Source organism: Pelobates fuscus, chromosome 5 (assembly GCF_036172605.1).
Source record: "Pelobates fuscus isolate aPelFus1 chromosome 5, aPelFus1.pri, whole genome shotgun sequence".
NCBI lineage: Eukaryota > Metazoa > Chordata > Amphibia > Anura > Pelobatidae > Pelobates > Pelobates fuscus.
In genome coordinates, this window is record NC_086321.1 from 291,907,830 (window position 1) to 291,934,766 (window position 26,937).

The 26,937-nt window shown below is 41.5% G+C and overlaps 1 protein-coding gene across 2 annotated transcripts in view; it reads right to left on the reverse strand.

Annotated features, from left to right (window-relative positions):
* Window positions 1–4,385: 4,385 nt before the first annotated feature.
* HAUS8 (HAUS augmin like complex subunit 8) overlaps window positions 4,386–26,937 on the reverse strand; it is an 88,908-nt gene continuing 66,356 nt past the window's right edge. For both annotated transcript variants that reach the window (XM_063455441.1, XM_063455442.1), the window contains exons 11-12: window positions 23,477–23,618; window positions 4,386–4,718 (exon numbers count right to left, since the gene is read on the reverse strand). In XM_063455441.1, the coding sequence (XP_063311511.1) occupies window positions 4,586–4,718; window positions 23,477–23,618 (275 nt within the window). In that variant the 3' untranslated portion in view covers window positions 4,386–4,585. The remainder of the gene's footprint in view (window positions 4,719–23,476; window positions 23,619–26,937) is intronic.

Below are 26,937 nucleotides of genomic sequence, written 5' to 3' on the forward strand. Positions count from 1 at the left end.
ACCTGTGGACGTCGGGCCCTCATGGAGTTTGTTTCTGACCGTTTGAGCAGACACATGCACATTTGTGGCCTGCTGGAGATCATTTTGCAGGGCTCTGGCAGTGTTCCTCCTGTTCCTCCTTGCACAAAGGCGGGAGTGGCGGTCCTGCTGCTGCGTTGTTGCCCTCCTACTGCCTCCTCCACATCTCCTGTTGTACTGGCATGTCTCCTGGCAGCGACTCCATGCTCTGGACACTACGCTGACAGACACAACCAACCTTCTTGCCACAGCTCGCATTGATGTGCCACCCTGGATGAGCTGCACTACCTGAGCCACTTGTGTGGGTTGTAGACTCCGTCTCATTCTACCACTACATTGAAAGCACCGCCAACATTCAAAAGTGACCAAAACATCAGCCAGGAAGCATAGGAACGGAGAAGTAGTCTGTGGTCACCACCTGCAGAACCACTCCTTTATTGGGGGTGTCTTGCTAATTGCCTATAGTTTCCACCTGTTGTCTATGCCATTTGCACAACAGCATGTGGAATTGATTGTCACTCAGTGTTGCTTCCTAAGTGGACAGTTTGATTTCACAGAAGTGTGATTGACTTGGAGTTACATTGTGTTGTTTAAGTGTTCCCTTTATGTTTTTGAGCAGTGTATATTAAACAATATATCCATTGCGTCTCTACTTTTGTCATCTATTTACTAAAATGTGGTTGCGGAGCTCAGTACGTGGGCCGTAGCACACGTAGATTAAACACCAGAATTCTCGGGGGGGCAGGGCCTGCTCGCCATGCAGACCAGCCGCAAGAAACAATAGCTCCTGCAATAGAGCGAAATTTTATCAAGTAAAAGCTAAACTGGTACCCTCCTACCGACCAGAGAACGCGGTCCGATACATGAAGGGGCACTGGACCTGGGGAGAGGCTTGCACTCCGTGTTTTAGTCCTCCAGAATGACTCATGTCGTCTGCACAGGATGAGGCCTACTTAGGCGGTGAGCGGGGTAGACGACCGCTGCCCCACTATCCCGCCCAACTGAATCACACCAGACCCCCTCGGGGTCATGGAACAGGCCCCGTCTCCCCCCCCCTGGGGCCGGTGTGGGTTATCCCGGCCCAAGCCTCAAGACCCATGCAACAGTGGTGAACCTACGGCAAAGAAATTCCACCACACTGCGGATGAGATCCTGAGCAGCGTGCAAAATGGAGGCAAACGTATTCAACAAAATTGGCGTTGAAAAAAGCATGTACCTCACCCGTACAGAACAACTCCTCGAAAGAGACTGCAGAACCCAAGCAAGGGCCCGCTCCGGGCACCCGCGGCCACAGAGAAGACCCCCCGCGGGCAACAAGGTACCAACCGCCCCCACCCACTCCCGATTACCTACCGCATCCAAGGGGAGATCCACGGGCATCCAAAGCAGGATATAACTCTCCACCAACAAGGCATCGGGTGAACCAACTAGGATGCACTGCAAGCCGAGTTCCGTGACCGGGAGACCGAATAGGTCACATGGCACTGCACTGAGGGAAATTAAAATAGTAAACCTGACCCGGCCAAAGAGGGACTCGTGCCAGTGTAACCCCAGGGGACTTTATTGCAATACCATGCCCCACACTAGACACACGCAAGCTTAGCCTGCTTACTTGTCACTTTTTGTTTTAATCATTTCACAGTGCAAGCAACGTGGCATAGTGCTGCACAAATAATATATTTCAAACCTGTAATCTTGCTCAAATATGCATCCACTAGATAACATGTATAGCCTGCCAGTTCCGTATATTTTATCAGTTTTCTCGCAGTATGTTTTACCAGCATCTTGTACCTCACCTGCTGACCTTGGTAATTCCCAAACCACTTAAAAATGCACAGTTACAAATCTTAACAAGTCTCAGGGACCCACTGTTTGACAATCTTGATGCATAACTTTACCTAACTCTCTCTTGTCTCAAGCGTTGATCACTCCTCTAAGCTACTGATCATAAAGCTGACCTCTCATAATAATAAAAAAATGTGCAAGTTTACCTATGTACCCCAATGTTATAAATGTCATTGAAAAGTGTGTGGAATGCCGTCGGGGTACCACATATGCACTGTTATACCTTCATGCACTACAAAATAAAGAATTAAAAAAAAAAAAAAAAACACCAGAATTCTCGAACATTTCAATAATATCAAGAAAAAGAAAATAGATCATAGTGTGTCCAGACACTGCAATTCATGTGCCCATATTAGCTCGGAAAATTTTCAAGTATTTGGTATTGATCAAATAAAATTAGGATGGCGAGGGGGTGACAGATTATTAGAACTCACCCAGAAAGAGGCAGAGTGGATTTATACCCTTAAAACTTTTAATTCTGGTTTAAATCAGGACATTGACCTTACAGGTCTTATTTGATGTACATTTTTCTTTTTATTCGATTTTCTCAGTGATGTTGCTGTATGTTTTGTCACATTCAGGGGTTTTCTCATTCATTTATTCTAGTTTATTTTATTTTTCTTTGTCGTTGGTTATTCTTTATAGATATTATTAGATTTACTATATCTCCCTTCTTCTGACTCGACATCCAGCAACTATATATATGCTATTCAGGTATGTTTGTCAGCTTGTGTGCATACGCACTGTGTTCGTATACACGTGCGGAATCTGTGGTTCGCATGCGCACGAATGCTGGAACTCATTCTAACAGTCCACACAGGATATGCGTTCCAGGGTGGAACGCACGTCCAAATTCGCCCGTCAATCCCAGCATATTTAAGAAGCATCCCTGATGAGAAGAACTTATATCCCTGAGAAAGTCCAAGTTGCAGGACGAAACGCGTTGGATATACTAAGAACATATACTTTTATAGGTTTTAATTTTTTCCATCTATGCCTGGTTTCCAGTACCACGCTTCCATCTTAGGTCCATTTCATGTGGAGATATGCCCATTGTCTACATTGGTCTGTAAGTGCACTCTAATAAATTCCTTTTGTGTTTTAAGTGTACTTCACCATTGGGGCTTTTTTAATTTTCTCCATATGCATTATTAGAAGATTGTCCATATATGAGCGACTTCTTGCAACTACATCTGTGTGTTACCTCCGGGAGGGAGACAAGCCTGAATTTCCTGATGTTTGTGTGTTTTTCCTCGTATACTTCAAATATTTTTTATACAATATTATGCTATGTTATATTATTGATTTGTATAGATCCCAGTGACTTCTAGGATCTTTCAATATCCTACCTTTTCCAGGTGGTTATAATTCTTTTTATACATATTGGTGTTTACCCACTTTTTTGTATTGTATTTTGCATTTGGTGTGTGTGAGGGACACATGGGATCACACTTTCTTACCTATTTATTTATTCATATTAGTGTGTATATATTTTTGCTTTTACATTCTTTGTCATGCCAAACAAACCTAATTGCATTCTAAGAAGTAGAAGTATAGATCAGGGTGTTGAAGTGGATGTGGTCTACTTGGACTTTGCCAAGTATATATATATATGTGTTTAGTAGATAGCTCCCTAATTTGGTATCCTTAAATATGGCAAACCCACATAAGGATAACAAATAAGGGTGTTAACTTACTGAATATCAAAATTAAGAAAATGGCTTTAAAATGCTATTACTTATATACATTAACCATATTATATATTTAATGGGTGGCCCAACACAATTCCTCTTTGCTCAATTCGGTCCAGGGAAACCTTAAGGTTGCACACTCATGGTCTAGATAAAAATTATTGTTCTTGACTAGAACATTGGCTTAAATAGAGTAGAGATAGTTGTCATTAATGGTAAGTCTTCAAGCTGGACAAAAGTGTTGAGTGGTGCCCTTCAGGGCTCTGTTCTGGGACCACTTCTATTTAACTTATTTACAAATGATCTTGAAATGGGTAGTGAACAGCATGTTTCAGTGTTTTCAGATGACACAAATCTCTGTATAGTAATACAATTTGAACAGGAAACCTTTTTAATGCAGAGGATTTAGATAGATTGGGGACTGGGCACTCAAATGGCAGATGAAATTGAATGTAAACAAATTAAAAGATATGCGCTTTGGGCTAAATAATACACAAGCAACTTACACCCTAAATGGCAGTAAATTAGGTATATAGATATTTAATAAACGTAGGTTTTATCCCTCCATTCAAATATACAATAGAAGAGTTATTTACTAAAGTGAGATTTTTTTCCCATTGCAGCCAACAGTTTGGTTACTTTGGCTTTAAATTTGAAATTCACTCTGATTTCACTGACAATTCACACTTTAGTAAATAACCCTGTTAGACATTTTTCTGCAGAAACACAGAACCAAGAACTGTCTGAAATGACATATTTCCAGTAAGACAGAATTCAAATCCAGAAAAAACAAAAAACAACGACACTAAACTCTCAAAGAATAATGCTCCATTAGTAATGAATAACACTTTTAATGAGATAGCACGTAATAACACTGAAGAACAGGACATTAAACATGATTTTAATCAATACAATTGCTTAACAAATTCCAATTGTTTAAAGAAAAAACAAACCCCCCTCCCACCGAACCAATAAAGAGACAGTGCACTTTGATGTGAAACCGGTTAATAGGTAAGGTAAGGAGAACATAGCTAAATAAGAGCCTGGTCAAAGTACCAGTGCTTTACCACATCCAGTTCACAGCTTTCTTCTACTGCTTTTTGATTCTGTAGAGATATTTCTTTGCTGACTTTAAAGGATAAATCCAAAACCTGGTGGAATGTCCTGCATGATTAAGAACATACATCTCTGTTAATTAATTTGTACACAATGGTAAAGAGCAGAAAAGCTTCTTTTTACACTGACTTATTGGCAACTGTCCAAAATGATCTCTTCTGTAGATTTGAGGCACAAACACCTTTCTTTTACCTAATAGAGGAATTTTGTAATAACCACACAATATTTTTCAACACAGGGCAGTCCATGCTAATTTAACTTTTAAAATGCAGGCTCTCTATTTTTTTTTAAGCAAATTATAGGCGATTATAACACTGCAGGATAAGCATATGGATATATTGTTCTTTCGCAGAATAACCAATAGCTACATTCAAAGTAGCCTGTTGGAGTTCTATTCAATATGATTGAATCTATCACATCAGAACCAACACTACTGTGCATTTTTATTAAAAATTTTTTTTTTTTATAAGTGAAATAAACAGTATTTCTCCACTCAGAAAACAACATCTTGCAACAACATGCTTGCATCAAAAAACACAGAAACAAAAACATAAAAGAGGTAGTATATAAGGCAAAACACTGGCACAAATATTAACAGGTAATTAAAATTGTCCATACAAAATAGTATATATTTTTAAATCTGAGCAGATCTACACAAAAATTAAATCACTCCAGGGACATTCCAGTGCCCAAATACAAAAAACTGTAAATTGTTGTTTAGTAAATATATCCCAAATGAAAACTTGCATGCATTTAATTATGCATTTTTACATTAGGTGTATATATATAAAAATAGTTTGCAAAACCTGCAGATCTCTTGTCTGCTACCTTTGCAAAAACTCCCCTTCTAACTCTGCCCAGACTTTCAGTGGCTGCCCAATCACAGACTTCTCGAAACAGTTCAATGAGAAGTCTTCACAAAGCAGGTGCTCTGAGCAATTGCCTACTTCAAGTTTAACACCACTGTGCTAAACAACCAGGAAGTAACAGAACTTTTTATAAAATTAAAAATCATTAAAACAAAAAAACAAACAAAAAAAACACACATAAAACCTTTTAGCAAGCTGGACAGTCCCTCCAAAAACAACGCCCAGAGTACCACCCCGATGTGTCAAGTTTTATGTAAGTACCTTATAAAACCACTTATAGAAAATCCCACCAAGACTTAAAAATGAATATAACATAGAAACATAAGAAATTAACAGCAAGCAAAGTTCTACAAAACCTTACATTTCTTAATAGGTATACTTCAACCTTTGCCACCAACATTTTTTTTATATCATTAAATTTGAAATCGTTTACACAGTAAGCCCTGCTTCAATATGGGGTCATGTTTTCAGCTATACTTGACATTGGTGTCCACACTGACAAAGTTTCCATTTAAGGCGTGGATTTAAGATTCTATAGATAGGACGTTATGGGATTGGTTACAAGGTTTTAGCTTGTTCAATTATGTCTACATATAGATTATTCTGAGGATCTACTGGCATTTCATACCCAATAATATCAAGCGGTTCCTGACAAATACCAATAAAACCATTTAGAATTTTACACTACTAAAACATTGAAAAAATAAGAATGTGTACAGTTACATACTAAAGCATTTGTACTTTATGCTATATGTTTTTTGTTTTTTTTTAAAATCAGCATCCAATAATATATTTTAAGTGTATATTAAAACAGTACTTTAATAATAATATATAACAATGGTAAAATTAAAATGCCATAGGTGTCTTAAAATGTTGGTATATTTTTTAAAGAATAAAATCAAAATAATGATATTTTACTATCCAGTCTGGTGGAGGTCCAATTAAAAACTTATAGGCCATCACGACCCCTGACGCTTCTTTCCAGAGTGTCCATTCATGTTTCAGTAAGTCAGCAGAAGGTGTCCTAAAGGCCAACTCACTCCTTCAAAAATATTGCGCAATACCTCAGTCATAGAGGGAATGGTATCAGACTTCAAATACCGTGGGAGAACTGAAGTTGCCGAAATCAAGAGATGAGTCAAAATTATTTCTGTAGACTTGGACATATTGCCTGGGAGTTTCTTCAGGAATAACAATTCTGGTGTAATAGTATGAACCTGATCTGTAATGGTGTGTATTAGTTTATGAATTTTGTTCCAGTATGTGTTAAGTTTAGGACAGAATCAAAAGGATGTGGAATAGTGTGAATAGTGTACCTACCTGCCCGCACTCCCTGCAACATGTATTAGTTCTAGATAAATGTTGTTTAACCCCTTAAGGACACATGACATGTCTGACATGTCATGATTCCCTTTTATTTCAGAAGTTTGGTCCTTAAGGGGTTAAAGAGCCTGCAGGGAGTCAGGTACCATCTGTAGAGAAGTTTATAATGAGATTCCAAAAGTGCCACAGACTTATTTATTCCCCGTAGCGCCAATAGAAGCCCATGCCACTCCTCAACACTATACTCCTTGTTCAGTTCCCTTTCCCATGTGGTCATATAGTCTAATTTTGGACAAAATTCCCAAGCAAAATAGACATAGCACATAGAGAGTGCATTTCAGATAAAGATCCGAGAGATAAATCTTTTCTAGGGTAGACACGTCAATTTTGCGTTCCTCCAGGACCCGATTAGAAACTTTACAATGTTCACTAGTTAAATCAACCATCTGTCTACGTACAGGGTCCACAGAGGTGTCCAGACCAAATTTGGCCTGTAACTTGTCAAAAGATAAAAAAAAGAATTAGAAATAAATCCTTAATACATATGACAGAATGGGAAAGCCAATATTCCACTTTCAGATCAGGTAATGCAGGTTACAACACTGACAAGGGGGTAGCTCTAGACCAGGTAGTAGAAGAGTTTATATTTTTATATAACACATCCCAAGCATTAATAGTGGCTTTGGTAGTTGGAAACATGTTCACCACCTGCGGTCGCGAGCAGGAGGCAACCATAACACACAGGGCCGGCCTTAGTTGTTCAGGCGCCCTGTGCGAGCTAATTTTGTGCCCCCCCCCCGCCATCTTTGTTTGACACCCTGTAGACAATTTCAGGCACATTCACAATCTGTCGCCTGCACCCTCTATCACCAGCCCCCTTCCCCCTTATATCACCAGCCCCCTGCCCCCTTAATCACTAGCCCCCTGCCCCCTTAATCACTAGCCCCCTGCCCCCTTAATCACTAGCCCCCTGCCCCCTTAATCACTAGCCCCCTGCCCCCTTAATCACTAGCCCCCTGCCCCCTTAATCACTAGCCCCCTGCCCCCTTAATCACTAGCCCCCTGCCCCTTTAATCACTAGCCCCCTGCCCCCTTAATCACTAGCCCCCTGCCCCCTTAATCACTAGCCCCCTGCCCCCTTAATCACTAGCCCCCTGCCCCCTTAATCACTAGCCCCCTGCCCCCTTAATCACTAGCCCCCTGCCCCCTTAATCACTAGCCCCCTGCCCCCTTAATCACTAGCCCCCTGCCCCCTTAATCACTAGCCCCCTGCCCCCTTAATCACTAGCCCCCTGCCCCCTTAATCACTAGCCCCCTGCCCCCTTAATCACTAGCCCCCTGCCCCCTTAATCACTAGCCCCCTGCCCCCTTAATCACTAGCCCCCTGCCCCCTTTATCACTAGCCACCTGCGCACTTCAATTAAACGCAATCGTTTTATATCTATATGTATATAGATATAGATATAAAACGCAAAAAGGACAAGCACTTACATTAGAGGCTGCTGCTCCCTGGATCCAGCTGTCAGTTTTTCCTACTCTGCCTGACGTTGCGACTGAAGAGCACCTGCCGCCCTGACACCCACTGAGCGGATCCTTCCGACGTTGGGCCCCTACGCTTCTCCACGCTCCTCCTGCATTCCAATTCGGGCCAGTTTGTCAGTGACTGCGAGCGGTGTTGGCCACCTGGCACCCCTGTTGCCATGGCGCCCGCACAGCACACACACCCCAAAGGCCAGCCCTGGTTACAGTCACACAAAAAGGCAGACAGTCAGGCACAGTCTCACACACACAGACAGTCATACACAGAGTACAGTCTCTCTCTCACACACAGGCAGACAGTCAGACACTGCTACAGACAGTCACACAAAGAGTACAGTCTCACACACACAGGCAGACAGTCACACACAGAGTACAGTCTCACACACACACACACACAGGCAGACAGTCAGACACTGTTACAAACACTCACGCACAGAGTACAGTCTCACACAGAGTACAGTCTCACACAGAGTACAGTCTCACACACACACACACACACAGAGTACAGTAACACAGAGTACAGTCTCTCTCTCTCACACACACACACACACACACACACACTGCTACGGACAGTCACAAACACACACAGGCAGACAGTCACACACAGAGTACAGTCTCTCTCTCTCTCTCACACACACACACACACTGTTACAGACACACACACAGAGTACAGTCTCACAAACAGACAGTCAGTCACACACAGAGTACAGTCACACACACACACAGGCAGACAGTCAGACACTGCTACAGACAGTCCCACACAGAGTACAGTCTCACTCACACACACACAGTTACAGTCACACACAGAGTACAGCTTCACACACACAGTTACCTGGAAGGGAGGAGTGGAAGCAGGGATTCTTTTCTCTGCAGCAAGTACTTGGAGCTTCAGTTAGCTCCGCCCCGGCTGCTTTTTAGCCCTGCCTCTTCCATGTGGTAAGCTCAGCCCCCGCCGTCCGGTAAGCCCCGCCCCTTTACTTTCATAGTCCCCGGTGTGAAATTATGAACTCTCCAACCGGGGACTTGCTTCAGCTCCCCCTGCACTCACCCTGCCATGTGCGAGCTGTGTCGGCCACATGGCGCCCCCTGCTCCATGGCGCCCTGTGCGGCCGCACAGCTCGCACACCCCTAAGGCTGGCCCTGATAACACATCTTTGATGAGAGTGAATACATTTTTGTAGGCTCCATCTGGAGCCACAGGGGACGACCATGCTCCAGGTTGAATTTAGTCGCAGAATAAGAATGGCTAAAGTTTGGCAAACCTCCACTAGTTCTGAGATTTTGTAAAATAGCCAATTTAATCCTGCTAGTTTGTTATTCCATATGAATGTCAGGGAGGCAGAATGAACTTTCCAAAAAAAAAGAAGTAGGAATGGTTAAGGGAATCACTCTTAAAAAAATATAACATTTTCGGAAAGAGTCATTGTGGTGACATTATGTCAAACTAATATGGTGACCAGTGGTCATGTGACCAAGCTCATGTATGCCTTTCTAACAGTGGGATAAGCTTTACCCTTTTATAGGGTAATTGGGTAATTCAATACCTTTACAAGTCAGGAAAGAGGTAACCACTTCCCCCTATCTCCATTCCTGCCTGTTTCTTCTTGGCTTCTTGAGCAGACCCTTAAGCAGACATGGCCTAATTTTTATCATGGTGAACTGTGAGTGGGAACTGGTGATTTTATAAGATTTAGTTGTTATTGTTAGCTAGGTTGTTGTTGCTGTTGTTGGTATAGTTAGATTGTGTGTCATTATTTGTATGTTGTTTTGTCTCTGAATAAATATTTGTTAAACTAGACGGACCAGAGTTTATATGTGTATGCGTACATAATAATTTAGAGTGTTTGGCAATTTACCACAGTCATCTTTACCGAATTAATCCTTTCTAACCAGGAAATTTCAAGACTACACCACCTCTTAATAGCATCCCTAAGAGCGGGTCAGATTTTAGCTAAGTTATAAGTATGCATGTTTGACAGGTTCTTGCACATCCTAACACCCAAATAAGAAATATAGGAATCTCTCCAGTCAAATTTAAAAGTTAATTTTAAAGTATCCAATTTATGCCATGGGACAAAAAAAAAAAAAAATGCTTGGGTTTTTATTAGTGTTCAATTTATAATAAGACACTTCGCGTAATTCTTGCAGGATAGACGTTTATGGTGTAATTGAGGTTGAAGGACTTTTAAGAGATAACATATTGTCATCCGCAAAGAGAATTTTATGTTCTCTATCTCCTATCACAATGCCCTCTATATCTGCACATTGCCTTATTGCCTCAGCCGAAGTTCCATCGCCAGCACAAAAAGAAGCGGCGACAATGGACACCCCTGTCTGGTCCCATTGGATAGGGTAAAGCTATCAAACAAACCCAGTTGCAGATACCCGAGCTGTTGGGTTACAGTATAAAACAAACACAGCCTCGATAAAAGAATCAGGAATGTGAAACCGTGACAATCTTTCTCAAGAAACCCCAATGAATTCTATCGAACTCCTTTTCCTCAAGATAAGAGCAAAGAAGGTGTGCAAATTAATTGAATCACATTATGAACCGTCAAACTATCCGGGGGCCTGGCGGTTTCTGTGTGGGTGGAATACTGATATTTTTCTTTTTTTTCTTCTTCACAGTTTTGTGATGAACAATGTTGCTTTTTCTTCAAAATATTTTATTTCTATTTTAAAAAAATTCTCTCCCCTCAACTCATATAAGCCGCTGTCCCTGGTCCTCTCTTCCCCCCTAACCTAGGCCTGTATATTTTGGAGGTGGGGAATTTTTTTTGTATATATTTTCACCCCATTTGGGGATTTTTTCCCCAAGTTTTTCCCCCTTTTTTGTATTTGCATTTTCTTATATCTGTTTTACTTTCTTTTTTACCATTTTATTTTCCAACATACACATTTCATCCGTCCTATACAGGTGTCGCTATTGAATGTTTTTTGTTTCTGTTTTCTATTACCATTTGTTGGTGTACTAGCTGTCCAGGTTTGTCGGGTCCTTTTGTCTTTTCCCTCCTTAAATTATTTTTTTGCTGATGTTTGGTGTGTTTAAGGCCCCTCGCTATTTTTGGTTTACACTGAGCGATACCAATGGTATTGAAAATACTTTATTTTAATGTGAGGGGCCTAAACTCACCACATAAATGTAGATTTTCATTTCAAACATGATAATACTCCTTCAACTGATTACTGTAGTCCCCTGGAAGAGCCGACATTGGGCAAAATGCACGTCGGGACAAGATTAGCTGAGGGTGGAGGAGTTAGATAGGGAACTATGCTGCAGTTGTTACTTCTCTCCAAGTTTAGCCACCCTCTTTGATTTCATTGGTATATAGATAGTTAGCCATCTAGAATTTTTGGCTATAGTTACTTATAGCTGAGGGGTTGGGGATATCGCTATCACGGTGGCACTGGGTGATAGGAGTTGGGGGCTATACTGTCAATGTATACAGTTTATACTTTTACCCCTCTAAATCCCTGTTCCACCGGTGTTACTACCCGACAGGGGTGACACCGGTCCAGCGAATATCTCCGTTTTGTTATTCCCCTCTGGATTTTATTTCTATACAGCGATTCTGCTCTCTTTTACATTATATTTCTATTAAAAGTTATATTTTATTATTTCTAGGGTTGCTATTTTAGGACAAGAAACCAGCAGGGATACCATTTAGATTGATTGTGCCCCTAAGGTTTGCTTGCACTCTCTTTCTTTAGTCAAGCTCCTTCAACTGTGTTAAAGGATTAACCTCTTCAGTTCCATTCCGCATTTAGATCAGACCAGAGGCGTTTCAAGTTTTTCATAAGGGTGTGGCTTGCCATACTGACGAGGTGATCACTGATTAGGGTTAATACTGTTATTAGCACTGAAAGTGTTAATAAAATAGCTTTTAAAAAAAAGAATAACTTCTCAAACTTTTCACACAGTGACTGTGAGAGCAAAGATATCTCTCTCTCTCTCGCCTTCAGAACAAAGTGTATGTGGGGGTACTGTTCTATTTGTGGAAAACCTGCAAAAATTGTAAATGGGGTTTCTGTTAAATAAAAATACTGATTTTGTATTGCACTTACTAATATCAATATCATGAAATTTCCTGTGAAAATTTGTGTAAAAAAACCCCCAAAAAACTAACACAAATGAAAGTATAAATCGCTACATGGGCACTGCCTGTCTGGTAAAGTGGCTAGACCAAACATTTAAAGTTATGCCATTTGGAATACCCTGGGCTGCCTGCTTTTAAAAATACTATGCCATCATGGGTGTAATTATCTCTACTGGGCTGCCATACTTTCTCAAAAGTCACACATTGTCAAAAGTGACACATTTTCATACTTACAAGCTGAAAAGGGCATCTAATATATTTGGCCCTGTGAGTTACCGAAACAAAATCGAAATAATGGTACTTGGGGGTACGGTTATATATATATATATATATATATATATATATATATATATATATATATATACTGAATATGAAATATCCTGTTGAAATTGAGTTAATGTGTTTGAAAAAGCACAAATAAAACTATAGCCGCTATATGGGCCCTGCATTTCTGATAAACTGGTTAGGCCAAACATATCAATACACACCATTTAGAATTCTCTGGGTTGCCTACTTTTGAAAATGGTATGCCATGATAGTGGAAATGTTACTACCCAGACTGCCATACAATCTCAAAGATGACATAGGTGTAGAAAATCACTTTGCCAAATTTCAATGTGTAAAAACATAAATGGATAAGACATATATTAGACCCTATAACTTTCCAAAACCCCATAAAACCTATTAATAGGGGGTACCATTGCACATGTGAGACATCCCTGACCAGAAATGTGAGTGTTTCAGAGCAGTGAAATGTATAAAAGATAATATCATCACTGAAAGTACAGTTTTTATGTGAAAAATGCAACAACAAAAAAAATCTGAACACCAACTTTGGCTACTGTTTGTGACTAAGTGGCTTTTACAAAATACTGGACATAACCCATTTTGAATACCCTGGGATGTCTACTTTTCCAAATGGTTTGCTATGATGGGGGGTAATTTTCATTTCTGGGCTGCCATACGGTTTCCAAGGCAACACAGGCCCAGCAAACCAATCTACCAAATTTCTATGTGTAAAAACATAAATGGACAAGCCCTATATTGGACCCTGTAACTTTCCAAAACACCATAAAACATATACATGGGGGGTACCGTTGTACTCATGAGACATCACTGACCAGAAATGTGAGTGTTGCAGAGCAGTGAAATGTATAGGAACAATAATATCATCATTAAAAGTACAGGATTTAAGTGAAAAATGCAACAACAACAAAATCTGAACACCAACTTTGGCTAATTTTTGTGATTAAGAGGCTACTAAAAAAGACTATACATACACCATTTTGAATATCCTGGGTTTTTTACTTTTTCAAATGGTATGCCTTGATGGGGGCATTTCTGGGCTGCCATATGGTCTCAAATGCAACATAGGCCCAGCAAACCAATCTAAAAACATTCTACGTGTAAATAAAATTAATAGACAAGCCATTTATTGGACCCTGTAACTTTTGAAAAACTCATTAAACCTGTACATGGGGGGTACTGTTTTACTCGTGAGACATTGCTGAATACAAATGTGAGTGTTTTATTACAGTAAAAGTGAACAGTATTATGACATTTACAGTAAAAATGACATGCAGAACTTGAAAAATAACCAAATTGTAATTTTTCTAAGTATTTGATTTTCACAAAAAAAAACACTTCAATTTATAACATGCATGGTTGAGCAGTATTGAGTAACAATTACATAAGAAATGTCATAATTCTACTTGCATATTTCTGTAATATTTGTACATAATTAAGTAATTTTATTGATTGCAATTTGAGGGACCTGCCTGACAACCCAGGTCGAAAATCCAGAGAATTTAGTTTGCTAGCATTGTATTTAACCCTGTAACTTTCCATGACAGGCTAAAACCTGTACATGGGGGGTACAGTTTTACTTGGGAGACTTCTGTGAACACAAATATTAGTGTTTCAAAACAGTAAAACATAACACTCCCCATAAACACGCAGCCATAGAGCCCAAGACGAACAAACGGCATAGGGAGAAGCTTAACCACCCGAGAGTAGAACGACTAGTCCTGAGGCAAGCAACGAACACGACCCCCCACGGTGGCACAACCACCGACCCTCCCCCCACGCCAGAATGCAGAAACTCCGTAAACAGCAAGGGAGCATACCATTCCCTCCTCTCCCGAGATGCGATAGACGCACCACCAGACCCCTCCAACCTCTCCACCTGTACAAGCTTGGGGAACACCTGCAGTGGCAGGGTCTCACAGATCATTATTGGCACCAAAGAACATCCAATCCCATAAGCACCCCAGGCACACGAACAAGGTAAAACCAACAAAAACTGGGCAAAGACCCAGCATCATATCAAACGCTCGTTCCTATGAGACCATTGTAACTGTATCTCCACAAGATGTATCCCCCACCCCTGGTTTTCTTTATTCTGTACCCCCCCCAAGAAAGTAAACACAACGCTGAAAATCTAGAAATAAAGATTTTTTCACACACAAACAGCACATTCACGGATGATATCATCATTGTGATACGTTTTACCGTTTTGAAACACGAATATTTATGTTCAGCAAAGTCTCCAGAGTATAACAGTACCCCCCCATGTACAGGTTTTAAAGTGTTTTTGATTTTGATTTTCCGTTTTTTCACATTGAAGTTTGCCAGATTGGTTATGTTGCCTTTGAGAGCATATGGCAGCCCAGGTATGAGAATTATCCCCATGATGGCATACCATTTGCAAAATAAGTCAACCCAAGGTATTGCAAATGTGGTATGTTCAGTCTTTTTTAGTAGCCACTTAGTCACAAATAATGGCCAAAGTTAGCATTGATAATTGTTTTTTTTGCATCTTTAACACACAAATAAATATAAATGCTAAATTTGGTCAGTGTTTGTGACTAAGTGGCTACTAAAAAAGACTGGACATACCCCATATTGAATACACTGGGTTGTCTACTTTAAATAAATATGTACATGTGAGGTGTGATTCAGAGATTTGACAGATAGAAGTGTTACAATGTCACTATTGATATATTAAAAAAAATATATTTTGAAACAGCAATGTCCTAACTTGTACTTATAGCCCTAAAACTTAAAAAAAAAAATAAAAAAAAAATAAAGCTAAGAACATGTTAACATTGGGTATTTCTAAACTCAGAACAAAATTTAGAAACTATTTAGCATGGGCGTTTTTTGGCAGTTGTAGATGCCTAACAGAATTTGGGGGTCAAAGTTAGAAAAAGTTTTTTTTTTTTACATATTTCATCAAATTTTATAATTATTTATAGTAAATTATATGATATGATGACAATAATGGTATCTTTAGAAATACCATTTAATGTAGAGAAAAACAGTATATAATATGTGTGGGTACAGTAAATTAGTAAGAGTAAAATTACAGCTAAACACAAACACCACAAAAATTTAAAAAACAGCCCTGCTCCCAAACGCTAAGAAAACTGAAAAGTGGTCTGGTCACTAAGGGGTTAAAGCATGATTCCTTAAATTTATTCCTCTCTAGCAAAGCATTAAACAAAACGTTCATCTTTCTCACATAAATGATCTTTGAGAAATTCCTCATAGCATTTACTCCTCCACTTTTTCATCTATCTTCATAAAACACACTAATATTACTTTTACATTGGTACACAAACCTCATTTAATTGCCTTACCAGTGCCAGGGCAGTTTGGGAAATACTTGGCAAATAAAGCTACTACTGCAAAGCTGTCTGGTCACCAAGACATTAGACAGAAGTTGAACAAAAATTCTTCGGTCCTTTTGTTATCCATGCTTAAAGGAGTCCTTTGCTTACTTCAATGTTGTGTGTAAAATAATCCATTTTCTGTTTTTTAACCTTAGAATTCAGTACCTTGTGGACTAGTGTTCAGCTCTGGTAAAAGAAATGAAACAAAACCAGAGCCCTCCGTATATCCTAGCCTAGGTCAATATTGTTCTAGTTTCCATTATATATTTTTTTTTCATCAAGGTGAGAACATAATGTAACAGATATTCTCTGGAGAAAATCTACCTTATCAATAAGCATTCTCAAAATAAAATACTGTTAGTTCAAAAGAGTTCTGCGGATATATTGTACAACATGAGTTGTATGTTTACCTATGTTAAACTTGTATTGTGCATATCCACAAAGCAGGTAATCCAAGACCCATAGTTACAGGAATGGGAACTCTCACAGAACAGATCTCAGGACTGGTAGAAAATACCCTAAAACCTCTAGTCACCAACAGGGCCGTTTGAAGGAATTTGGAGGCCCCAAGCAAAATGGATATGGAGGCCCCCACCAACCACCCCCCACACGCACGCAAAGCCTACAGGAACCACAGCATAGCCATACAGTTAATGTTCACTTACTCCTTCCCCCCTCCCTATGTTCTTCTTACTGCTCCCCCTCCCCTCCCTATGTTCTTCTTACTACTACCCCCTCCCTATGTTCTTCTTACTCCCCTCCCCCGTGTCCTTCTTATCCCCCCTCCCTCTGTACTTCTTACTCCCCCCCTCCCCCTCCCTGTGTCCTTCTTACTCCCCCTCCCCCTCCCTATACCACTGAGACACTACAAGGTCCAATATACCACTGAGACAATCTAAGATCCAATATACCATTAAAACACTTCAAGGTCCAATATACCATTGAGACACTTCTTACTCCCCTCCCCCTCTCTGTGTCGTCCTTACTCCCCCCTCCCTGTGTCCTTCTTACTCCCCTCCACCTCCCTGTGTCCTTCTTACTCCCCCCTTCCCCCTGTCCTTCTTATTCCCCCCCTCCCTCTGTACTTCTTACTCCCCCCTCCCCCTCCCCGTGTCCTTCTTACTCCCCCTCCCTATACCACTGAGACATTCTAAGGTCCAATATACCATTGAGACACTTCTTACTCCCCTCCCCGTGTCCTTCTTACTCCCCCCTTCCCCCTGTCCTTCTTACTCCCCTCCCCCTCCATGTGTCCTTCTTACTCCCCCCTTCCCCCTGTCCTCCTTATTCCCCCCCCCTCCCTCTGTACTTCTTACTCCCCCCTCCCCCTCCCTGTGTCCTTCTTCCTTCCCTCCCCCTCCCTATGTTATTTTTACTCCCCCCTCCCCATGTTTTTTTTTTACTCCCTTCCTCCCCCTCCCCATGTTTTTTTTACTCCCCCCTCCCCATTTTTTTTTACTCCCACCGCCTATGTTCTTCTCACCTCCCCTTCCCTGTAGCGTGGCCGAGCTCCTCTTCCTCCTGGCTGTCAGTCCGGGCGGGTACCGCGCAGTAACAGGAGATTCAGTTTCCTGTTCCCGACCGGACTGAAAGGAAGTGAGCACTCAGTGTGCACTTCCTGTCAGTCCGGCCGGAAACAGGAAACTGAATCTCCTGTACCGCGCGGTACCCGGCCGGACTGACAGGAGGAAGAGGAGCTCGGTCACAGGGAGTGAGGAGTGTTGCAGCCGCCTGAGGCTCTCTATAGAGCGCTCAGGTGGCTGCAGCCTTATAGGAAGCAACTCTCTGCTTGGGGCCCCGGACCACCTCGGGGCCCCAAGCAATTGCTTGGTTTGCCTGCCCGCTAGCGACGGGCCTGGTCACCAACACCAACAGCTTAATAAAAGTCAACTGTCTTCCTTAACAAACTCAGCCAAATCACCAATCTCCCTGCTAACACCATCATTGTAACCATGGATGTGGAATCTCTGTACAGAAACATTCCACATACAGATGGCATCAATGCTTGCTTCCATTTCCTCTCTTATGCATACAACCAAAAATACAGCCCTCAAATTATCACAGAACTGGCACTATGCATCCTCACACATAATTTCAGTTTTAACAATGAGGTTTACCTACAAACCATGGACACTCCCATTGGTACTAAGATGGCACCCCAATTTGCTAATCAGTTTAAGGCAGATCTTAAACAGAGATTCCTACAAATACAGCACACCAAACCATACAAAGTTTATCGCTATATCAATGATATCTTCATAATTTGGACTGAAAGCGAAGAAAAACTGATACAATTCCATGTCTCTTTACTCATTCCATCAATCAAACTAAAAATGGAACATTCCACTAGATCTGTGAATTTTCTGGACACCACTGTGTCATGTAACAATGGCACAATTCACACCTCTGTTTACAGAAAACCCACAGACATGTGCAGTTACCTTCACAGCTCCAGCTTCCACCCCTCCCATACTAAACAGGGCATCGTCTACAGCCAAGCCACTAGTTACCATCACATATGCTCTGACCATAATTCCCCATCTAAATAAACTCTCCCACTCTATGAGACAGAAAGGCTACAAAAACCACAAACTATTACCAAACAAATAAACTCTGCTGTAAAATCTCCACGCGCGCGCCTGCTACAGTACAGAGAGAGAAAAAAATATCTACACGAGTACCACTTGTGGTCACCCACAACCAAGCTCTTGAGGAAATACAGTAAATCATTAAAGACCTACAACCAATATTAACAGAAGATGAGACTCTGAAAACATTTTCTCTGAAACACCCATTCTGGCCTTCAGACAACCACCAAATGACCAACAAAAATCAACAGGAAGCTACCCACTGATGGGAAGAATAAAGAAAACGGGACCAGTCAATGCAAAAAAAAAAACCGCTGCAACCTGTGCCAACACATATGCACAGACCACACAGCCACACACATCAATAAAACCTACAGCATTAAAAGGATCATACTTCTGCACATCCAGCAATGTGGTATACATGATTCAATGCACCAAATTCCACCTACGATGATAAATTGGGGAAACCACCCAGCAATTAAATGGCAGAATGAATATGCACAGACACTCCATAAACACAACAAAGAAGAATCCTACTGCACTACTGTAGGACACCATTTTACCCAACCTTGCCACTGAGTGAAAGATCTAGAAATCAAAGTACTGTAAGGGGGTTTTAAAAATACCCAAGAAAGAAATAAAAAAAAATAAAACTTTTGAAGCCAGAATGATCCAATTGTTTAACAGCAAGAATAGAGGACATGGGGCGGAGCCTGACTGCCTAACAGAGCAGAAGCAGGGGACACGAGCTCCTGCAGAACGGGCAGGAAAAAGGGCATATTTGGGGGCTAAATAGCCCAAAGACCCACCATGGTGCATCACCCACGTTGGGGGTGCACCCCTGAACAAAACAAGACCTTTTTGAAGCCCATCGGAGCTCGGAAAGCGGGACACCAAGCGCGGCCTACAGAAACCGGAGCCGGGGAGAGGCGGCCGCTCTCTCTGACACCGGACCCCCTAAGCGAATTAGCAAGTCTCCAACCCCCCCCCTTTGGACCGGCGGGGGATATCCCGGTCCCCACTGGACAGGCGGACCAGGCAAGCTGACCAGCCTTTTGGCTACATCGCCTGGAGAAACGCCGGATTTTACACAAGATGGCCGCTCAGCAAGGGCCAAAAATGGCAGGCACAAACACCACATCACCCACTCATTGCATGGAAGGCTTTGATCGGCTATGCACGTACCTATGGACAATACTTTGTCATCTTGGAATGTCCTGCAACCGAGCAGCCAGAGTGATCGCCTTATGGATCCGCCTAGTGACTCGCAGACGTTATTACAGATACCAACTACAAGCGTTCAGGAAGGCCATGCGGCCACAAGGGCGTCAAAAATCACCCTGGCGGAATAAAGCGCCAAGCTACCGGGGCTCACGCAATTGCTCCCATACACACAGCAGCTGGACCAACGAGCAATCCCTGAAGCCACACAACCTACCCAAACAAAGAACCGCGGACCGAAGAAGCACATCTCTACACCCAGAGCATATGGCCGAACACCGCATGGCTCTACAAACGGACGCTTCCCACAGAAACACCAAAGAGGGAATTAAACCCAAGGGTTCCACTGAGCAAAGCGCTCTGCATGGACACAGCAAGTATATGCTAATGATACCCAAGACAGGCATAGGCTGAGGACCTCCTTACTTGCATTACACAGCCCCCAACCTGGGCCCAAAGCTGTGGTTCACATGCTCTCCCTTCCTGGAACCACAGGCTAAATATATTACATATGCACTTTGTACCTTTATTTCACCTCTGGCGATATTTAGACATCTGCCTGACCACCCAGTGGCACCTTGTTTCACATAGATGGGGATGCAGTAACACATCCGGTCTGTTTTTATTTTTTTTTATTTTTTGCCTTACCCGTTTTGCTTCAGACCCCATCTATCTGTAATGTACCTAAATGTGTGTTTCATAGTGAATACAATATTTAAGCATGACATAATATAATGTTCAAGCATGACCTCATATGTACTAGTTAAGCAAGATACATTACTCAGACTAGCATAGTTACTCTGCAGCTTCACAGTTGCCGACCTAAACGACGGGACATGTTAGACATGGCATAACGCATTACTAATTAAGCAAGGTAGCATTGCAGTCTCACTGTTGTTGTTCAATGTGCATGTTAACACATTATTTAAGCATGACAGTATATGTTTAAGCATGACCTCATATATACTAGTTAAACGTAATGCATCTCTCAGACTAGCATAGTTACAACGCAGCCTCACAGTTGCCGACCTAATCGACAGGACATGTTGGACATGACCTAACGCATTACAAATTCAGCACGATAGTATTGCAGTCTCACTGCTGTTATTGAAATTTTTTACTATCCTAAGCGACAAGATATAAGTAATCAAACTTGTATGCAACGAATTGTATTAATAGTTACTAAATAACACAAAAAATTGTGCATGTTTCTCTTACACCCCAATGTAACCTATAAATGTGAAGCGCTGGAGGATTGCCTTTGGGGTACCTCACAAGCGACTGTTACTTATCTATGCACAAATAAAAAAAAAAAAGAATTAAAAAAAAAAAAAAAAAAAGAATAGAGGACTAAATATTGATTTGGGTTTCCTGTCCCACTACCAACACTTTACATGAACACTCCCTCAGCATTATCTTACTGTTCTGTCATATGTATAAACATTTTAAAATGCATTCCAATGATATGTTTATTCTATCAATATACAAAGTACTATGAATAGACCTATGCTTTCCCATACTCTTATGCATGTATGCTTATATATGTGACTGTACATTTATATTTGTGTATGCGCTCATGAGCATGTATGTATAAAGTGTGTATATACATGCACGTATGTATGTATGTAAGTTTGTATGTATGTGAATAGGTGTGCCTAATTCCATTATCTGTGCCTAAATTAGGTGATTTAAAAAAATAAATTAAAAAAAATTAAAATAGAGAGAGCCCCAGATGGAATTCAGAGCTGCAACATCACTGGAGTGCCCAAAAGCACAAGGTGTGCAATACTCAGAGACATGGCCAAGGTAAGAAAGGCTGAAAGACGACCACCACTGAACAAGACACACAAGCTGAAACGTCAAGACTGGGCCAAGAAATATCTCAAGACTGATTTTTCCAAGGTTTTATGGACTGATGAAATGAGAGTGAGTCTTGATGGGCCAGATGGATTGATTGGTAAAGGGCAGAGAGCTCCAGTCCGACTCAGACGCCAGCAAGGTGGAGGTGGAGTACTGGTTTGGGCTGGTATCATCAAAGATGAGCTTGTGGGGCCTTTTCGGGTTGAGGATGGAGTCAAGCTCAACTCCCAGTCCTACTGCCAGTTTCTGGAAGACACCTTCTTCAAGCAGTGGTACAGGAAAAAGTCTGCATCCTTCAAGAAAAACATGATTTTCATGCAGGACAATGCTCCATCACACGCGTCTAAGTACTCCACAGCGTGGCTGGCAAGAAAGGGTATAAAAAGAAGAAAATCTAATGACATGGCCTCCTTGTTCACCTGATCTGAACCCCATTGAGAACCTGTGGTCCGTCATCAAATGTGAGATTTACAAGGAGGGAAAACAGTACACCTCTCTGAACAGTGTCTGGGAGGCTGTGGTTGCTGCTGCACGCAATGTTGATGGTGAACAGATCAAAACACTGACAGAATCCATGGATGGTAGGCTTTTGAGTGTCCTTGCAAAGAAAGGAGGCTATATTGGTCACTGATTTGTTTTTGTTATGTTTTTGAATGTCAGAAATGTATATTTGTGAATGTTGAGATGTCATATTGGTTTCACTGGTAAAAATAAATAATTGAAATGGGTATATATTTGTTTTTTGTTAAATTGCCCAATAATTATGCACAGTAATAGTCACCTGCACACACAGATATCCCCCTAAAATAGCTATAACTAAAAACAAACTAAAAACTACTTCCAAAAATATTCAGCTTTGATATTAATGAGTTTTTTGGGTTCATTGAGAACATGGTTGTTGTTCAATAATAAAATGAATCCTCAAAAATACAACTTGCCTAATAATTCTGCACTCCCTGTGTATATATATATATATATATATGTATATATATATATATATATATATATATATATATATATATATATATATATATATATAAATAATGAAACACTTATGCTCTGCTTTATATCCTTGAAGAGGCCCACAAACCTATTGACCAGATGCTATTTCTGTACTTTTATTATGATGATGATGATGATAAATATTTTATAAAATAAATATAATGACATGTAGCTATAAGGATCGATAATGAATATCTACAGTTGCTTATAGTTAATGAAAATGTAATTGTATTTTTAAGGTACAAGTGTTGGTTTCCTCTTTCTTCGACCCAGTAAAAACTACTGCAGAGTTTATTGGGGCGAATAAAGCAGCAGATATGTATAAAGACTTACCTCCACTGCACTTTCATATTCTGGACAACTGAATCGTCCCATGATGTACAAATGCACTTAAGTGAACAAAAATTACAGTTCATTTACTTTAAATATTTTTTTTTAGTAATTAATGTAGGAAGAGTGTCAGAATTCTAAACATTATTGGGGTTAAAAAATTAAAAAATAAACATGTAAAACATGTTTGGCAAAAATCATGTATATCAAGGACTAAATATTTCCACAAACAATATAGTCTTTGTCAAATTACATTCCTTATAAACCTCCTGAAATCTCCATAGCACGACTAGTAATACATACCGAGTAAGTTCTGCATCAGTCTTAATCACAATGTCTTTCAAGTCCTTAATTGTTCCAAACATTTCAGCTTTTTCCTCAGCTGAAGTAGATATGGTTTCCTCTAGGAGAGATTTGGTGGTTTCTAAATGTTTCTGTAGGTCCTCTGTTAATGGAAAATGGGAAACAAAATTAATATAAATTACCTGATGGCATCTGGCCTTTTCGTAACCCCATAAGTACTAAGGCTAGTCCAAGTTCTTAACCAAAACAAAAACTAGAATTTGAGTTATAGGTTTGTTAAATGATAATTTACCTTTCATACTAAGTACACATAGAAACATAGAATGTGACGGCAGGTAAGAACCATTCGGCCCATCTAGTCTGCCCAACTTTCAAAATACTTTCATTAGTCCCTGGCCTTATCTTATAGTTATGCCACTCCCACGCATGCTTAAACTCATTTACTGTGTTAACCTCTACCACTTCAGTAGAGTAATACGTCCTGATATTATTTTTAAACATTTGCTTCTCTAATTTAAGATGTCCTCTTGTTGTGGTAGTTTTTCTTTCTTTTAAATATAGTCTCCTCCTTTACTGTGTTGATTCCCTTTATGTATTTAAATGTTTCTATCATATCCCCCCTGTCTCGTCTTTCCTCCAAGCTATACATATTAAGATCCTTTAACCTTTCCTGGTAAGTTTTATCCTGCAATCCATGAACCAGTTTAGTAGCCCTTCTTTGAACTCTCTCTAAGGTATCAATATCCTTCTGAAGATAGGGTCTCCAGTACTGTGTACAGTACTCCAAGTGAGGTCTCACCAGTGTTCTGTACAATGACATGAGAACTTCCCTCTTTCTACTGCCAATACCTCTCCTGATACAACCAAGCATTCTGCTAGCATTTCCTGCTGCTCTATTACATTGTCTGCCTACCTTTAAGTCATCAGAAATAATTACCCCTAAATCCCTTTCCTCAGATGTTGAGGTTAGGACACTATCAAATGTTCTGTACACCCTCGCTTATTATACACGTACATACATTCAATTTTGTTCAGGAGACATTAAGCTTTAATTTCACATCAAATATTTATATATGAAACATAACTGAATATGAATAAAATCTAAAAAAAGTATGATAAAGTTCTATTATTTTTCAAGTTCTGAATAGTATTTTGTAAATAAAGTGATGGTCCAGGCACTCAAGTAGATAGCATAACAGCAGTTTATTGGTGCAAACACATGGCAATGTTTCGACCAGACCGGGTCTTTGACAAGCTTGGGAGAGTATTGTGGATACACATGGTGTTTTATTTTTTTTGTAAATTCTTTATTTTCAAGATTTTCATGTTCATTAGGGTTAGGGTACAGAAGACAATAAGGGATGAAGAGTATTGTGACATAGTACATAAAGCTTACGTTACATTTGTTAGTTATGACAGTCGTACGTATGAAACCTGTTTGGCGTTTTTTTCTTTTTGTATTCCATCTATTTGTTGCTTCTTCAAAATTGCTCTGTACATAACCGTTGCTATGACTCTAGATCTAAGGGTTGGGGGAGGGTACAGAATGAAAAAGGGAGGGAACAGGGGTGTCCTATTGGGTTCCTTTCCCCCCCCCCCCTTCTTGGTTCTCACTCTCCCCTCTCCTCCCCCCCCCCCCTGGCCCCGTGGTCGCTTTGTCCCCTTGTGGGGTCTGGATTGTGTTTTTGCTGCGCTAGCAACCGTACGGGAAACCGGGATATGAGAAGAGGGGAAGGGATGCCTTTCCATTTGGGCCTTTCCTCCCATTACTGCCTGCTAGTGGATGGGCTCCACCCTTCCGTGGCTGCTGTGTGGCGGTGCTCTCAGGTGTCCGGAGCGTGTGGTCTTGCCCGTTAGTGCAGGTGTGCAGTGGTCTGTTGGACTCTGAGGGGCGGGTGTTCTGGTAGCGCTTTTGTGGCTGTGAGACCTGTATCCCCCAGGTGCCCCTGTTTGTGATGGAAGTTGTTTGCATGTCTTGGGTGGGGCTGATGTCGGGGGATTGGTCCCCATGTGCTTTTGGGCGGGGCGGCCGGGGGGAGGGGGCCAGGGCGGGGGGATGTGTGTTTTCACATGTTGATTCATCTTGTGTAGGGTGGCTTGGTGGGAGGGATCGCTCCCCGCCCACGCTGGCAGGGCCCTGGATGGTGGGAAGAGAAAGGGGGGGGGGGGGGTGAGAGAGAGAAAAATAAATAAATTAAAAAAAGAAGAAAGGGGGGGGGGAGGGAAAGAGGGGCGTTCCAGGGGAGGAGGGGTGTCCACGCGTTGTGCCCTCCTGGATGGATCATATCTGCTGCGTTAGCGGCGGTGTTTGTGTGCGGTGTTCGTTCGTCTCGGGGCGAGGTCCGATGTGGTTGCTAGTTTTGACTGATGTGCTTCAGTTCGTTGAATTCTCGTTTAAGTTTGCCTGGTTCATGTCCCAGGGGTCCCACGTGCTTTGTACGTGTCGTTTATCTGTGCCGTTAGTTCGTCCAGATCCTGGGTTTCTTTGATTTTGCTAATGATGGTTGAGATCGTGGGGATTTTTTGGTCGGCCCACATTTCCGCTATCGCTCGTCGCGCCGCTTGGTTGATTCGGGTGGTTAGTTTGTTTTCACTCCTTGTTAATGAGTAGAACGGTTTGCTGAGAAGCATGGTCCATGGTTGTGCGGTGATTGGTTTGTCTATGATCGTTTCTATGAGGTTGCTTACTTTACCCCAGAGTGGTTTGAGTTTTGGGCATGTCCACCAACAGGGTAGGTAGGAGCCGGTGTCGCCGCACCTTTTCCAGCACCCGTCGTCAGGTTTTTGGCCCATTTTGTAAAGTCTGTATGGTATCAGGTACCACCGATGCAGCGTCTTGTATGCCTGTTCCTTGTGCGTGACGCAGACCGTTAAGGAGTTTGTCGCTTCCCAGATATCGGGCCAATCGCTCGGGTCTTCTGGCGGTCCCAGATCTCGCTCCCAGGCGGCGATGTACGTGAGATTGACTTGCGAGGCGTGGGTCGTCAGTGTGTTGTAGAGGACTGAGATTTGCCCTGATTGTAGGGGTGTGTCGAAGCACTGTTTTTTGAATGTCGTCGTGGGTGAGGTACCTGCTTGTTTGATCATTGGTTGTTGCGCCAGGTCGCGAAGTTGTATATACCGGAAATGGTCTGCTGTGGTTAAGGTTTCCGCGTGGGGAAGTTCGTTGTACTGGAAGATTTCTCCCTGGCGGTACAGGTGGAGTAGTCTTGAGATGTCCCGCTGGTCGAATGCGAGGAAGTGCTTCGCTATCATGCCCGGGGGGGAAGAGTTTGTTGCGATATTTTGGTGTTAACGGGGAAAAGAAAGAGGATAAGTCGTATTTTGGATTGAGTTTGTCCCAGAGGGTTGTGTGGGTGATTGCCGGCGAGGTAGGTGGTGGAAGTGGTCGGTGTATACGTGGCACCCATATGTATGAGGAGGGTTGGTCCCACCCTAGGATATCATGTTCCAAGTCCACC